The sequence below is a fragment of the Oryza glaberrima genome, chromosome 2 (assembly GCF_000147395.1).
Source record: "Oryza glaberrima chromosome 2, OglaRS2, whole genome shotgun sequence".
NCBI classification, from domain to species: domain Eukaryota; kingdom Viridiplantae; phylum Streptophyta; class Magnoliopsida; order Poales; family Poaceae; genus Oryza; species Oryza glaberrima.
This window is the reverse complement of record NC_068327.1, coordinates 30,812,629-30,828,225: the sequence shown is the minus strand read 5'-3', so window position 1 is coordinate 30,828,225 and position 15,597 is coordinate 30,812,629. Positions and strand designations below refer to the sequence as shown.

The window sequence follows — 15,597 nt, the reverse complement described above, 5'->3', positions numbered from 1 at the left end:
CTGAAAAGATCGTCTCTCCATCCAACGGCCCAGGAGACGCCGGAACAATTACACCACCAGAAAGTCGTGTAATAAAAAAAAAGTAGTGGATTGGTGGTGTAATAAAAAAGGAATCTACTAGCGCTCTATAAGGGCGAGCCGCACGGCACCACCAATCCACCACTGATCATACTAGCACAGAGCGCCGCCGCCGAGGAGAGTCCAATCGAGAAGAAGGGAGGAGAGGCAGGCGGAGAGGAAGAAGAAGAAGAGAGGATGGGCTTCGAGAAGACGATCCTGAAAGCCGGCACCGGTCCCAAGCCCGTCAAGGGCCAGAAGGTCACCGTCCACTGCACCGGCTTCGGTTCGCCGCTTTCCTCCCTCCCTATCTCCCCCAGAACATTTCCTTTCATGCTTTTTCTTTTCTTGGATCCGTGCGTGTGCTTAGCTGAATCAACCTGAGCGGTAAGAACAAGGTGGTTCGTTCCCAGATCCATTTCTTGTTGGATCTCATGTTTGATGCCAGGATTGTCTTTTGGATAGATGGTTTAGATTCAAATCGCAGCTGCTAGTTTACCTCTGTCCGGTTTGTGGATAGATTTCTGAGTTTCTGTTTTGGAGTAGTTAAGCCTAACTTGGTTTCCTTGCCATGCTGCTTTCTTTTCTGCAGGGAAAGATAATGATCTCGCTAAGAAGTTTTGGAGGTACAAAAACTATCCTTTTTCTTTTCTTGTTCTGTTGTAACTTGGATGGCGCGTCGCGTGGCGTTGGTTCAGCCAATGCTGTGTATTTTTTGTTTATGGGTAGAAAATTTATCGTTAGACCTCACAAATCAAAATTCTTGGAGGTAATTTTGGATAAAGTTATTTTCCCCCAAAAATATTCAGACAAGATAGAAATTTCATCTGATGTTGTGTCCTTTGTTTCTCTCAGCACAAAGGACGCAGGCCAGGAGCCATTCAGTTTCAATATAGGCCAGGGTTCGGTGATCAAAGGTAATCTCATCTCAAATAACTATTCAATTCATACACAATGATTCTGCCAGTTGGTAATCGGTGCATATGTTCCTAGATTCTGTGGTTACATGGTGGAAACAAAAAAAAAGTTGTTATCTCATCAAGGGATTAATCATCTAGTTATCCCGATTGCCAATTTCATTTTATTTCACGAAAGTAGTTCCTCGCATTGACTAATGATGAATAAGAACATGAGATCACTGCTGTTTGTGATTTTTTTTCAATTGTACAGTTGAGATTATCTAATCAGATTTATGATATAGCTAGAAAGGTGCACTGTTTGCCTTCACTGTTTATGTTGCATTTAGTTTGATCATAACTTGCCAGTTGTGTCTTCTCGTTATGATGACACACTCTCATGTATCCTTGATTTATTCTGGTTGCTATATAAACTGGTGTAAGGCATATTCGAACTGCAATACTGTATTTCTGTTGCTGTATAAACTTGTACTATTATTTTAGAAGTTCACCATACATTTCCAAGAACCAATCAAAGTCATATCACATCCCAAGCATTGACAAATCAAGTTGACTCTTTCGATTGAGGTATAACACTACTCTCTTGCTTATAGGATGGGACGAGGGAGTTATGACCATGCAAGTGGGTGAAGTTGCTCGTATTCAGGTATGCAGCGCTTGGGTTTCACACGTGTCTAAATTAATGTCTGCAAGTTTGTTTCTGGTTTGTTTTAGCGTCTATGTGTCTGCAAGTTTGATTTAGCGCGATAAATCCTTTGCTGATTTATTCGGCATCTACTGTAAAATTTCCTGTTGCTTTGAAGTGCTTAAATGCCGAAGTGTTCAAATGAGCTTGAACTAAAGGGCTTTTTTACCTTTGCAAAATGTCAAGCTGTACCTATTTCCTGAGAATCCGTCTGTATATCATACTATTGTTATATTTGCTTTGCTTTCTGGCACCTGGCATTCTGATTGTTCTTGTTGCAGTGCACCCCGGATTATGCGTATGGAGCTAGTGGGTTTCCGGCCTGGGGAATTCGACCAAACTCAGTGCTGGTGTTCGAGATTGAGGTTCTTAGCGCCCAGTAAACGCATCATGTAATTCCGGATGGATCTAAAATTCCATGAGTACTGAAATAATTGTAACGTCACAACACTGCTGCGTGCTACCGCTGGAATGTTCTATGTTATTGACCAAGTAACGTTACACCATCGTCTATGGACACGATAATAAGTTTCGGGCCGTACATTTTCGTATTACTTTTGCTGAATTCGTCGTCTCTTTGTTATAACGAGTTTCATGCCGTTACCTTGTTGCATTACTTTGACTGAGACGGCAGTGGCAATGTGGCATACTGGCATGATATGTTCAGGTAAGCAGAAGGCCGTGTGGTGGTGAACTGGTGATGCTCAACCGGTGACGCCTCTAATTGGCAGTTCATTCCAAACTTATCCAAAATAGTTTATTTCGTGCTGATGCAGCCAAATTTTGAATATTTAAACTAACTTTAAATTAAACTAGGTGGTTTTGCATCAAAGCCTTGGCTTTCAAACGGCGAAAAGTTACAGAAATCAATATTTTTAGTTGCTCTGTTTATTTTTCTTGGTATGTGCTCACTTTGTTTCCTAGCCAAACTCAAACTTTTTTAGATTTGATCAAATTTACAAAAAAAATATACATCTATAACACCAAATTAGTTTCACTAAATGTAATGTTGAATATATTTTGATAGTACATTTTGTGTTGAAAATGTAATTATGCCTTTCTATAATTTTGGTTATAAACTTTTTAAATTTGTTTAGGAATAAAATCAAACCAAATTAGTTTCACTAAATGTAATATTGAATATATTCTGATAGTACATTTTGTGTTGAAAATGTAATTATGCCTTTCTATAATTTTGGTTATAAACTTTTTAAATTTGTTTAGGAATAAAATCAAAGCTTATAATATAAGAGAGTAATAATTAGCTCAACCATTAAGGCAGGAGAAATATATGACGCTGAGCACCTATCAAAACATTTTGGAATCAGCCCGAAAACATACTCCATGAACTTCGCCAGAATCTTGGCATAGTGGCATGTAGCTTTGCCTTTCACTAGCTCGACCACCATTACTATACTATACAAGCCGTCACGAACAATCAATTGTCCCGTCCATACATTAGAAGAAAATAATTTCTATCAACGAGTCATCGACCTCGAAACACTAACATTGGCAATTGTGTGAGCACAGATAGATGCTATCGATAATCTAACCTAAAGCATCACTTAAACTACACTACCTACAGTGCAGTCCAATTTTTCAATGCAGACCATCCCACAGGCAGCAGAAGCATACTTGAACCAGGTTTAACCAGCAAAGTATCATTTGATGGACTTATCTGGTAGGCCATCTTCTCCGGTCATGCACTTCAAGTCTTCAATGGGACCCTTCTGTAGCCTTGTTTTTTTGTTGTACTTATATCTTTATATTTTTCACATTTTTCCTTTACATAGATTCCCACATCTTCACTTTGCATCTTCCGCAGCATGTCAACACGTCCTTATTCTTCCAGTGACTGGTATGTACACCAAAAATGCTCAGTAATAGAAGCTAGAGTTCTTCTGTTGGGGTGCATCTTTGCAGAGGATCGACCGAACTTCCATGATGGATCTAGGTGGTTCCAGCTCCTTCTGTTGGATCGAATTACCCAGCAGCTGCTGCATCTGGGATGCAAATGTATCATCCAGTACCTGCAATGTTGCATGTTTATTTAATCATAGCAGAAAGGAGGAGCATCAACAATGGAGAACTAAACAAATAGGCCGTCACTGGCAAGCAGGGTGACATGGGGACTGTAGGAGCATAAACTTACAGATACTGCAACACGTGCGCCTTTGTACCAGGCTCTGTTTTCTTTGCGATTCTCCAGGAAACTCAAGACATCCTAAAACCAGGTTGATTAGTAACATGTATGACAAAGAGAAAAATATGAAGGGTACTTCTATTCATACCTGTCCCATTCGGTCCCAAAAACCTCGGCATATAGCTACAAACACATGGACTTCAGTGACCTTGTGTACATGATTTATTGCCTCAACAAGTTGGTCCTTCAACGCTTGCATCCTGCTTCGAATATCTGACTCCATCACCAATTCTTTTGAATCCTGAATGATCTTCTTGAGCTTTGTAGTATTTTGCATGCGAGTCTTCAAAAAAAAAAAAACAGAAGATAAGAATACAATATTTTTCAACAAACTTAACAACACATCATCCATCAAAGGTGTCAACAAAGCAACTGTCTCCGCAGTTGAATTGACTGCTAAATTGCTACATATAGAACAGAAAATTGAGTGCTATTAGTCAAAGCAGCATTACTGATAATCAAGACTAAATTCCCTAAAAAGTGTCTTTTTTAAATGACTCCAGATCAAAGTAGCATAATGGATCAGTTATGACATTAAAATCTATTTGTGTCCAGGGTGACTGGGTTGCGAGCTCTCTCTAAAATGACTGCAAATAAGTCAGCGTTTGAAAAGGTAAAACTGCATAAAATGTTGCAATACACTCACATTTTCTGAGAGCTTCTCCACAACAGCTTGCATGTAGTTTCGGAATTTGGCCCTCAGTGTTACCGTAACTTCACTAAGTCTCTCCCCAATAGCTGCAGAGTTTCCTCCATTAGGCATACAAGAACTCCATGACTTCAGATGACTCTCAATCCTTGGCCGCAAAACATCTAATAGTCTTTTCATTGTATTCAGGAGAATGCCCAGCTGAAAGCAAATAAGGGGTCAAATAGTAAGACTTGAAATTCAAATAAATGTGGACCAACAGTTCAACAACAAAACTTACATCTTCAGGTACAGTATAGGGGCCAACTGAATTGCGCTTCGTGAGTTTCTGCACATATTTGAGACCAAATTTCTTTGGGGCAATACAATCCTTAAGTGGAGCCAAAACATCCCCGTACTGTTTTTCAAGAGACTCTATCACTGCTTTCTCAATATCCGCAATAGCCTTTTATTGTAAAGCAAGGAAATAGCACATGTTAAGTTGGATTTCTTTGCTGTGCAACAGTTCAATAAAGGTCCCATGAATGATACAAACTTACATTCTCAAGAACAAATATGTATTCTGGCCATCGGCAAATGATAACCTCGTACTCTGTCAATGTATTCTTCAGCAAATCATACATCTCGTCCACAAAAGGTGTGGTCATATGCTGAGTCCTAACTCCTGACCATTTAACCTGATATAATTGGAGAAGGTGATGCATAATGAGATACAATTACAAAATATATTGACTGAAAACCTGGGTAGACAAACTATTTTAGTAGCTGCCAGGGCACAGTACCTACATATAACCTCTCCAATGTTACTCAAATGGAGAATAAAAGCAAAGATAAATACTGGATTAACACTGAGGCAACACAGTACCAATAGCAAATGGTATTTGTCATATGAAGAACCTGTACTAACCAAACATATCATAGATCAACAATGAACAGGAGCAAAAGAAAGAGCAGAACCTACCTTATCCATCCTGCAATTTTCCAGCAACGTCCTGCGCTTGTCTTCGATCCATAAGACAATGTACAAATGAAATAGCTCTTTTGCGTCAACACCGGCTTTAATTGGGCTGTGCAGAAATTCAAATTCAGTCTTGCCTAGACAAGGCATGAGAAAGAAGAGAACCTAGCAAACACATAAGAATTCTTTTTTACCATATATTCCAGCTAGCAAGGTCCTTCTGAAAGTCAGCAGTTGCAATCACCAAATCAGCAACAGGTGATGAAGGGCCAGTTGGAGGGCATGCCACAAGAAAAGCACGCAGTCTATTTGAGAGTTCCACACTATAGATGGACGCAGCTAAATTGGGGAGGTCAACAAAACTGTAGAAGCAGAGGGACAAACATAAAATTGAAATGATTGATAGAAAAAAATAGAAACAATAGCAAAAGCAATATAATCAGTAGAATAGTCAACGCGTCTAAATACTCTACAATGAAACTATGCATACAAAGTAAGTAATGAATAACAGTACATGGTAATATACTAGCCTAGAACAGATGTTGCAATACAATCACAATACCTGGGAAGTATGTGCTGGTTATGAATTTCAATGTCTGTAAAGATTTCATTACGTAGATTACAGCATAATGATTTCATCTTCTGGTAAGCTGTTGTAAAGGTCACCAGATCCACTCTTATGCCTTCGGAATTTCCTGCTACATATTCATCAGTCTCAAGCATGTATCGTCTTGATCGTTTCCTGGCAGCAGCCTGGACATATTTTTGAATAAATCAAGCTACAGAGTTCTGGCTATAGAAGATAAATATCGAGATATAAAACAGTTGAAGAATGACCTGGAAATAACCGCATAATCTGAGTTGAGCCTCTGGAGATAATACATCATGGAGAAGACTGTAAAGCTTTATAGCTGGTTCTAGAGCACAAGCAGCCAAACCAGTTGGAGGTCTAAAATCTTCCACTAAACCCGACGGCAAAGATTCATTCAGAGACTTGTAATTCTCAAATACCATCGCTAAAGTTTGCTCAATTTGCTCCTCAACTTCACCTAATATGCGGTTCTGATGATACAATTCCAGTGAAGCAGCACAGTTAAGATGTTAATGTTACATAAGCAATTTCAGAAAGAAAAAACAAAATAAGCCAATAAAGCATAATATAATTTATTCCACGTAACTAGATTAATTTGCCTGTTATCTCTACAACATAAGAAGAGTTGGTGATGGTGTTGGTGTGCTCTATGGTGATCTTCTATAGATTGATAGTTGTATACAATTGTGTACCATTTGTAAGATTTAAAATAATTCCATACCGTATATGTGCTTACATATAGATAGTCGGTTGATACAAATTTCTTTAGTTTTACATCTGAAGATAATTATTCTAGCATTTCTTTTAATATTAGAACATATAAAATACACATTCATTTGTAAACAGTTAGCATATAGGCGCAGTACTGCTATTGCACACAAGGATAACATAACATCAACACAAACAAGGGTACACCCAGTGCTGAAAGCTCCCACACATTATTGGGTGTAAGGAAGGGAATTTCTTGGATAATATACTATATAGCATTAACATTAAATCATGGCATTTGCTATCAGATGTGCAACAGAACTTGCTGTTCCAGGGGAAATATCTGAAGAAAAGAACAGTACCTCTTGATGGCTCAATGCAGCAGTGCCTTGGGTCTTCATTAGTACGGGTAACAAAAGGTCATGAACCAAATTGAGCCAATCAGCAGTAGGGGTTGCAACATCCATGATATAAGAGAGATACCTGAACAAGGAATCAAGGGCTAGCACTCAGCAATAGCAAAGGAAAGGAAATGAGGGAAGATGACAGATATTTGAAAAAAAAATTATGATATGATAGAAAAATTTAAAGGTTCTAATCAACTGCTAGAACAGCCTTGTGAGTCAGACTTAAATAATCTCATCAGGTATTGTAAATATTTCTTGCATCTAGACAGATCAAGAAAAGGGAGCATATGGCAAGACTTAAGCAAGTTAAGTCACAATGTCATGCCAACAACTATAGGCTAAGGCTGAGTTCTTTCCCCAACTTTCCCAACTCACCTCCCTCGTTTTACGCGCGCACGCTTTTCAAACTGCTAAACGGTGTGTTTTTTGCAAAAAAAAAAAAAATCTATACGAAAGTTGTTTTAAAAAACCATATTAATCCATTTTTCAAGTTTTTTTAGCTAATACTTAATTAATCATGCATTAAACAGTCGCTTCGTTTTCCAGGAACGAGGGAGGGAGGGTTCCCAACCCATGCTCACGAACGCAGCCTAAGTAAAAGTGATGGTTATTGGTCCTAATAGCCAAATACCTCAGCTTTGTGTAGGCATCTGAAACGCCATAGTACAATGCAAATTCTGTCAACAACCATTTCCAGGAACCATGCAAGATGAGATTCCGTTGTTGAATGTGCTGTGCTTTCATTGCAACTTCCAAAACAATATCATAAGCCACAGTTTCTGCAACAGAGCCATACTGCAAAGAAAATCACAGCCATGAAAATTAAATAGATGTCAATTCGTCAAGTATCCCTTCCACTCAATAGAGCACATTTTTAATCTCAAAATGGATAGGCCATTTCGAATCAGGCAGCTACGAAAGAAAGGTATACTTTTAAATCATGTTTATATGACTTAGATCCTGATAAACAGACTACCCTGTTCAGACAAATTCAAATCTATAATGTAAAATCACTCTTGTTTCATGTTATTCCATCAGAATGAAGATTTAGGAAACATTTCCTTTGCTGACATGCTGGAATTCATAGTAACATAAATAAAAGAAAACTTCAGTCGAATCATGATATGTCTGGCAAGAACAAAGTCTACAGTCTAAATACATGATAAAGGCTGTTTTACACTCTTTTTTTTAAGTGACAACCATGACAGGAAAATATAAGTAAGTTGATCGATGATTGATATACTGTTGTTTCCATGTTATACAGGAAACAATCAAATGGTAAAAAATGCCATCCATGAAAATCATCCGTGTCATTTAAGGTGTTCAGTAAATCGACAGCTAGCAAAAGGAGTGTGGGGGAGAAATGAGCAATAGGTTACAGTGCTGCAATTAACAGGTATCAAATAAATTATATTCACATGAATACATAACATCCTAAGATGATAAGACCTGAATTTGCAGAACACTGAATCAGTACCTTCGTGTTGTTCTCATCTGCAGCAGTTGTGTAGTGTATGTATAGCTGTATGCGGCCTACGAGTTCATGCTCAGGTTCCCGGTATATTGACCACCAACGAAGCTTGTCAGTCTACACAAGAAAGTTGAGAAATACTGTAAGGAACAAGGATTTTGAAGAAGTCATAGATTGTACAATAACCATTTAGAGCAAGTATGAAAATCTACAATAACTTCTATTTAAAGAACTTAAACAGAGAGTAGCAAGTTGGTTTGGAAAATCATACAGATTCCTCTGCCATTGTAGCAACTTGAGCAACAACACGTCCACAGGGCTTTCCTTTTGAATCAGAAACATCAATGATCAAATCATCTCCAAGGCTATCCGGGAAGCTGAAATATTTACATAAATATATTCAGCCTCACTAATCCCATAATATTCAGATTTCCAGGCAAAACAATGACATATGTGCTCAAAGAAAGGTCTTGCTACATACAAGACATGTGTTTCACCAGATCCTGGCTGCATCGGTACAACATCATCTTCAGGTGTACTTTTAAGCCTCAATTGGCAAGAGTAAGTCTCTGAGGCAAAAAGGACATGATGGATTCAGTTAGGGAACTCAATGTTAAAAGAGAAGTGATCCATATATACCTTGCGGTGTTTCATAGGATGAGCTGTTGCGCAGGGTAGTCACGCCAACTTTTAGCACACCAGATACCTGCTTGATGTACTGAGCACTTGCTTGCATGTACGCTAAGCTATGTTTTGAAAAGGAACTGTTAGCAGGTAGCTGTGGTAAAGTTTGGATCCTTCGAACCGACTCCCATCCAGAGGAGAGTGTGGATTGTACATTTGACAAACGGTACCGAACTGAATTTAGTTTCACCATCGGCAATGATGAGAAATTGCAACCAGATGGTACATCTACAGACATCCGGACTTTCCGCACTGCAATTGGAAATATTAACTAAGTTAGCACTATCATCTTGGCATTCCTTTGCATGCAACAATGACAATGCAAATCAATATTCTGGTAATGGTAGCTATGAAGATGTGGATATAAGTAGTTCTCATAAACAGTAGGGGAAAATAGCCAGTGTTGGGTTTCCATACCTTGAACCTTCATCTTGCCAATTGTTTTCTTGGGTTTGGATGCAACTCCATCGCTAACAAGCTCAGATGTCCGTTTTGCCATGAGCTCTTCTTCTGATTGTAGAAGCACATTTTGCAGGCTAAAAAATAAACAAGAATATCAACTTAAGATTGTATTACTGTTTATGCACTAAGGATGGAGTGAAACAAATATTTAAGCACTATCAGCATGAATGTGCATTAGCAGTTTAGCACATGGATAACAAATGTTTAGGTTATGTTTACAAGAGGCTAGATCCAAACACTTTCTATCAGTTTTGACTTCTAAGTATCCATTTTAAAAAAAGGAAAGTACAATAACAATTTACTCAAGATCCATAAATATTTCCAACTGTAGCAAATCAATGGACAGGAACAACCACAGCAGTCAAGTAAAACTAGAATGAATAGATAAATTTTGTATCTGAGGAATTTATTTAAAGATTTTTCAAAGTACAAGAATTGGCAATTGCAGACAGAAACTTAAAGCACTGTTCACCTCAGGTTCAGAATAGGCAGGTATAAAGCCAGCAAACATAGACAGCTACAGTAGTTAATGGCATTTTACATACTGTCATATTTTATGAGCAGAAAGCAATGTTCATGCATAAAAGATAACTCACCAAAATGTATTTCGCAGAAGTGTGCATTCATTTTCCAGAAAAACAGGAGCTTCCATGCAACCTCTAGCCCATGCATGAAGGCACAAGCGAACACAAGCATCATAAGCAAGAACAGAATACCAGGGCCCTTGCAAACTTGGATAATTTTTTTAAGAAATGTGTTAGTAGTGAGCATAGTACACCAGAACAAATTATGACTTGCTTACTACACATACCTGGCATGAAACGTGGGGACTCGAAGAGGAATTGAACTAGATGGTTTGCTGCTGTGCCCAGGATTTAAAGTGCTCCTACATAACCGAACAATTTTACAGAAATAAATGCAAACATAACAAAAAAAAACTTCTCAAGAAGTATTTAACAAATAACATGTATTACAAAAGCTACCTTTCACTTTTCTCAGGCAAGTTAGGTTCCAAGCCATCATCATTATATTCCTCTTTTTTGACAGTCGAACCATCGCATACATTTGCATCAACATTTTGAGAAACTTGGCTTATTTCCTGATCATAAGCATGTATTGGCGGTGCACTGGGTACATCAGAGAGTCCATCCTGCACATAAAAATCAATCATCACAATTACACAACTTAAAAGTAACAATGTCATCGTGCGACATGTTCAATCAACACATCACATATTGTTCCCTGAAAACTTATCAATATAAAAATTCTCAATATATATGATTTCCTTTGGCTAGTTTGGATCATTTATAGAAAACTTGACAACAAAACATTCCCCAGAAAACTGCATTTTAAAAACGGTTTTGCATACAAGATTACAGTACCTGCTCAGCGCACATGCTTTTCTCAAGAGGAAGCAAATGTTCCAGATTTATGACAGATAATCCTAGGAGAGGGTTTCTCTTTAGAATCCAGAAGCAAAAATTGTTTTTTTAATCATCCAGACCATAATCAAAGTGAACTAAATTACAATTCTGCTTCAGAAAATATTCATGGAACCCCACCAAAAAAAAAAAAGAAAATATTCATGGAAGGGGGGAAATATTTTTTTTCTCAGAGAACTATGGAGTTGTGGAGGACATACTATCGAACAAAATTCTGAGATATAGAATGCAACAAACAGTATCAGGTAATCTAGATTCTGGACAGATGATTCCTCAAAACAAGAAAACTGTTTCATTTTTAAGTTTAGGTGCTAATTTTTTTTAGCAGCTGGTTGCTTGGTGCGGGTTCACATACTACTGACCATAAACATTTTCAGCTTTATGCAATACAGGCTTTTCTTTCCTAACTCAACCGAAAGGTGAGTGCTTGTACATGGTACCGCAGAATGAATAAAATGGAAATGACAAGTAATGCTATTGCTTTCACAGAAATAAGATACTGAAGCTGAGGATAAGAAAATGAATATGCTTTACAGGTAAGCGCAGAAACGTACCATTTGAGAAGATTTCACATTGTCTTGAGCAGGGACATGGGCAGAATACTTATCCTGTTGATATGTTCTTGAGTTTAAAGGTGCAGTGCGGCTGTAATTCTCTGCAGCTGCCATCCGGGTTTTCGGAACTGCATTGTTCGCTTCTCTTCGCGCTGGGCCGTTATGAGAGTACTCAGATGCATACCCACCCCTCGAGGCCACACCTTTGCTCCGTGTCTCCACCTGACTGGAGAACTCCGAGCTCCCAGCTGAGTCCGAGTACTCCTCCTCCTCAACATATCTACCGACCTGTGCCTGTGGCCGCCGTACCTGCTGCTGCTTCGTCCTTGGCAGTGCAGTGTCTCTCGACGAGCTCAGATCCGAGTAATCGCTCGAGTAGTAACTCGGCATCCCGGGAACCGTAGCATACCGGTACTGGGGCACGGCCGTGCGCCTGAGAATGTCCTCGCGGCGGGGCGACGAGTCCACGGAGTATCTGCCGCTGCACACCTCGACCTCGGTGTCCGACGACTCCTCCATGTCGGATCCCGAGGCGACGCTGCCGTCGTCGGTGCGCAGCGGCGGCGCCGCCGCGCGAGGCAGGTGCCCGCTCCGGAACTTCTCCGGCGGCGGCATGCCGAGGCCGCCCCCGGCGCCGCGCACCGCGCGGAGCGCGTCGATGCGGTCGTGGCTGTGCACCGCCCCGCCATGGCCCTGCCACATTTTGCATCAACCAACACCACCACGCAGAAAAAAAAAAAAAGCACGCGTCAGTGACGAAAACCCAACGCGACACCGAGCAAACCAGCTAGGGCTCGGGAGGAGCACGGCGAGCTCGAACTCTCACCTCACGAACCCACTTGAGGGCGTCTCGATCTAGCCCCTCCGTGAACATCATCAGCGCATGCGAGTTCCAACTGAAACGGACGAACAAATTCAGCAGAAAAAAATCACCAACAAAATTTCAAGCCACTCACACCAAATGCATGCGATCCAAACACGACGAGCAAATTCCACACAACGCAGATTCAAGCACGACGAGCAAATTCCAACGATTAGGAACCAAATCCAGCAGAGAAATCCCACTTACCTTGCACCCGAGCCGGAGCGCGGATTCGGCGCTGGAACTGAGAGCGATACGACCGCTCTGGTTTGAATTAATTCGAAAAGAAATCCACGCAAACAATTCCACCCAGCGGCTAGCGGAGGCGACAGCGACTGGAGCCCGGAAGAGAGCCCGAGTGAGGTGGTAGGGAAGAGGGGAAGAGGAGAAGGAAAGGGACAACGAAGAGTTTAGGCTTGGGTCAGTGTGGGAGAAGAAAGGAAAACCCACTGTAAATTTTCGAATTAACGGAAAAAAGGCAGGGTAATTTACATGTTAGCCCTCGTCTGGTTCCTCGTTTGGTAAGAAATTAATGGAAGATCTCTTCAACGCGTTTCAGAAATTTTCTCGATTTCCTTCCTCTTTGCAGAATAACCCAGCGTTTGCTTAGCAAGGAGAAAAAAAAAATCATCCTTTGATACGGTAAATCATATCTCGTGCGGTGCTTGCAGTAACCTTCCGAAGTTACGGTAAATTATTTGGCGGTAATTCTCGTGCGGCAGAGGGACCCATCGGTGAATTCATTAACACGGTCCAACGTTTAGGTTGGACTCTCGCTTTCCGTTTCGTTTGAACCTTCTCGGCACGTCAGCCACAACGGGAGGGAGGCCGCGACGCCCGGGCGCGCGTTGACGCCGTCACGGGGCGCGCCGTTACTCCGGCCGTGGTGGGGCCCCGTAACGGTCGAAACGTCGTAGTGGGCGGCCGACGTGGTGGCGCCGTGGCGGGGTGGACCGGTGGGAACGCGCGCGCCCGCCCGAGGGGAATCTGTACCGTTCGATGCTCCGTAGGGACACGTGGCGCGCATCGGGAGCGGGATGAAGGGGCGCGCGGTGTTGTGTGGGGCGGCGCATGTGACGGAGTGTGGGGGCACATGGGTAGGTGGGGCCCACGTGTCGGGGTCTTTTTCTCCAGACGCGTGGCTATAATATTCCGGCTGCCGCGGGTGAAAGGACGGTGATGCCCCTGGCTTTTCGGGGGAATTACACTCGGCTAATGGGCTCGTGCCACTGATGGAGTGACACTGATGCTGCTACTAGTAGCTTTCGGTGCAGTCTGTATTGTGCTGGATGGGTGTGAGGCGGTGTGGGGCCCGGTTGGCGCGGCAGGGGGCAAAAGTAAAAAACGGAGGAATAGGAAAAACACAGGATTCTGACAGGATTTTAAGTGTAAAACAGAGGATTGTAAAACACAGGAAAAACATAAGAATGATCGTTTGATTGGAGCGCAGGAAAAACGCAGTAATCGGATGAGAGAGATAGACTAAAAGGAAATTTTCCAAGAGATTGGAGCTCTTGCTAAATTTTCTCCAAAATCCACATGCAATGTGCCGTTTCATATGAATTTTATAGGATTTGGAAAGCTTCGATCCTTTGAATCAAAGGGCCAAATAGAAAAATTTCCTATAGAATTTGAATCCTATGAAATTTCTATATAAATCTTTTGATTCAAAAGGCCCTAACAGTGACACACAACTAGGCCCTTGCTGGCTGCTAATGATGGTAGGGATTGCCATTTTGTTCCTGCCCGAGCTGAAACATAGCTGTTGATTGTTTGTAACGTGAATTTTTCATGCATTTGTTAATCTATAATTCCGCAAAGCGATCATGTGTTAATGCAACCCCAGCATTTTCATCCACTAATAAAGTAATAAACAGATGGTTAAATTCAACTGAAGTTGTTCCGCGTGAACTTCTCTACTCCAAAATTCAGGTACTAGAAGCAATTCATGCATCGAGTATGAACATAAAACGCTAACCTGTACAAAACAATATCAAGAACGCTCCACCGACACTACCGATCCACCCGACCCCAGCATTTCCTTGGTTCCTCGTCATCTGCAGGTCGTCGTCGTCATGAGCTTTTCACCGATGTCGAAATTGTACGTAGGTGTCTTCCAAGCTTGAGCCAATTACGTACCTTTTTGGCTTTTGCAGCGTGGCCGATCGCGCGGAAAGGGGAGCGGTTTGGTCGGGTTGGACGAGAAATCGACGGGGCACCCCGGCCCGCCCGACTGATGAGATTTCACACGGAAAGCGTTGCGCGCGAGCGCGAGAGCTGCACCCCACCCAACACGTAAAGGTTGCGTCCGGATCATAACGGTGAACGTTCAGGGGCAAACCTGGAAACACAGTATTAGGCCATTCCCAATGCAATGACTAGATGATGTCCATAGTATTAAATAAGCTGTCACCTATAATAAAAAATGATATGACAAGTGAATAAATGAGGAAAGAGAAGGAAACTATGTCTCAAGACATGGTTTCTACACGATATCCAAAACATCATGTGAGATAAATAACATTAAATTTAAGTATGGAATAGTGGTGTTTGCATTAGAATAATTGTGTCTAGTAGTGGTTTCTTAATGATATGGAAATGTTCCTCGTTTACTGCGCAGTGTGAAACTGCACGTGGACCTGAAGCATTTTCTCCTTCGTTTACTCGATCTGCTTCCTTCGACACTACGGAATGTCAGTCAGCTCTGATATGTCGATTGTAGTGAGCTGTTTTTTTTTGTTAATAGCAAGTGGTAGTGCAAAGCGTTTCTTCTCCCGTGTAACACGGCAAAATGCCATATTGCCATGGGACCTGAGGCTTATTTGCTTAGCAGTGCGGGATTTGCTGAAACGAAACCGATTCCCGTTTTGCGTGGATGGATGCTTCACGCCGGCTGGATCCGAGTTTCGGCGTGGATCACTTTTGGTGTGAGCTAATATTATTTTC

The 15,597-nt window shown here is 41.2% G+C and overlaps 2 protein-coding genes across 2 annotated transcripts; one reads left to right on the top strand and one right to left on the bottom strand.

Moving 5' to 3' along the window:
• The first annotated feature begins 135 nt into the window (after positions 1-135).
• Positions 136-2,213, top strand: LOC127761610 (peptidyl-prolyl cis-trans isomerase FKBP12). The gene is made up of 5 exons (XM_052285920.1): positions 136-343; positions 650-683; positions 913-974; positions 1,568-1,620; positions 1,941-2,213. The coding sequence occupies exons 1-5, from the start codon at positions 256-258 to the stop codon at positions 2,040-2,042; spliced, it is 339 nt and encodes a 112-aa protein (XP_052141880.1). The 5' UTR covers positions 136-255; the 3' UTR covers positions 2,043-2,213.
• Positions 2,214-2,983: 770 nt separating this feature from the next.
• LOC127761609 (uncharacterized) lies at positions 2,984-13,073 on the bottom strand. The gene is made up of 23 exons (XM_052285919.1): positions 12,859-13,073; positions 12,616-12,685; positions 11,790-12,482; positions 10,777-10,943; positions 10,605-10,679; positions 10,390-10,524; positions 9,749-9,867; positions 9,287-9,583; positions 9,129-9,216; positions 8,919-9,024; positions 8,654-8,764; positions 7,808-7,971; positions 7,132-7,252; positions 6,307-6,531; positions 6,032-6,222; positions 5,664-5,831; positions 5,473-5,578; positions 5,051-5,188; positions 4,792-4,956; positions 4,509-4,712; positions 3,951-4,145; positions 3,812-3,883; positions 2,984-3,689 (listed from the first exon to the last, which is right to left on the bottom strand). Exons 2-23 carry the CDS (start codon positions 12,664-12,666, stop codon positions 3,537-3,539), a joined length of 3,744 nt encoding a protein of 1,247 aa, XP_052141879.1. The 5' UTR covers positions 12,667-12,685; positions 12,859-13,073; the 3' UTR covers positions 2,984-3,536.
• Positions 13,074-15,597: the final 2,524 nt, after the last annotated feature.

Coding starts and splice junctions, on each gene's coding strand:
- LOC127761609 (XM_052285919.1), bottom strand. CDS start 12,666: ATGATGTTCACGGAGGGGCTAGATCGAGACGCCCTCAAGTGGGTTCGT. Junction 9,217..9,286: donor ATCCTATGAAACACCGCAAG/GTATATATGGAT, acceptor TTTTTGCCTCAG/AGACTTACTCTTGCCAATTG. Junction 5,832..6,031: donor AACCAGCACATACTTCCCAG/GTATTGTGATTG, acceptor CTGCTTCTACAG/TTTTGTTGACCTCCCCAATT.
- LOC127761610 (XM_052285920.1), top strand. CDS start 256: ATGGGCTTCGAGAAGACGATCCTGAAAGCCGGCACCGGTCCCAAGCCC. Junction 344..649: donor CGTCCACTGCACCGGCTTCG/GTTCGCCGCTTT, acceptor TCTTTTCTGCAG/GGAAAGATAATGATCTCGCT. Junction 975..1,567: donor CCAGGGTTCGGTGATCAAAG/GTAATCTCATCT, acceptor TCTTGCTTATAG/GATGGGACGAGGGAGTTATG.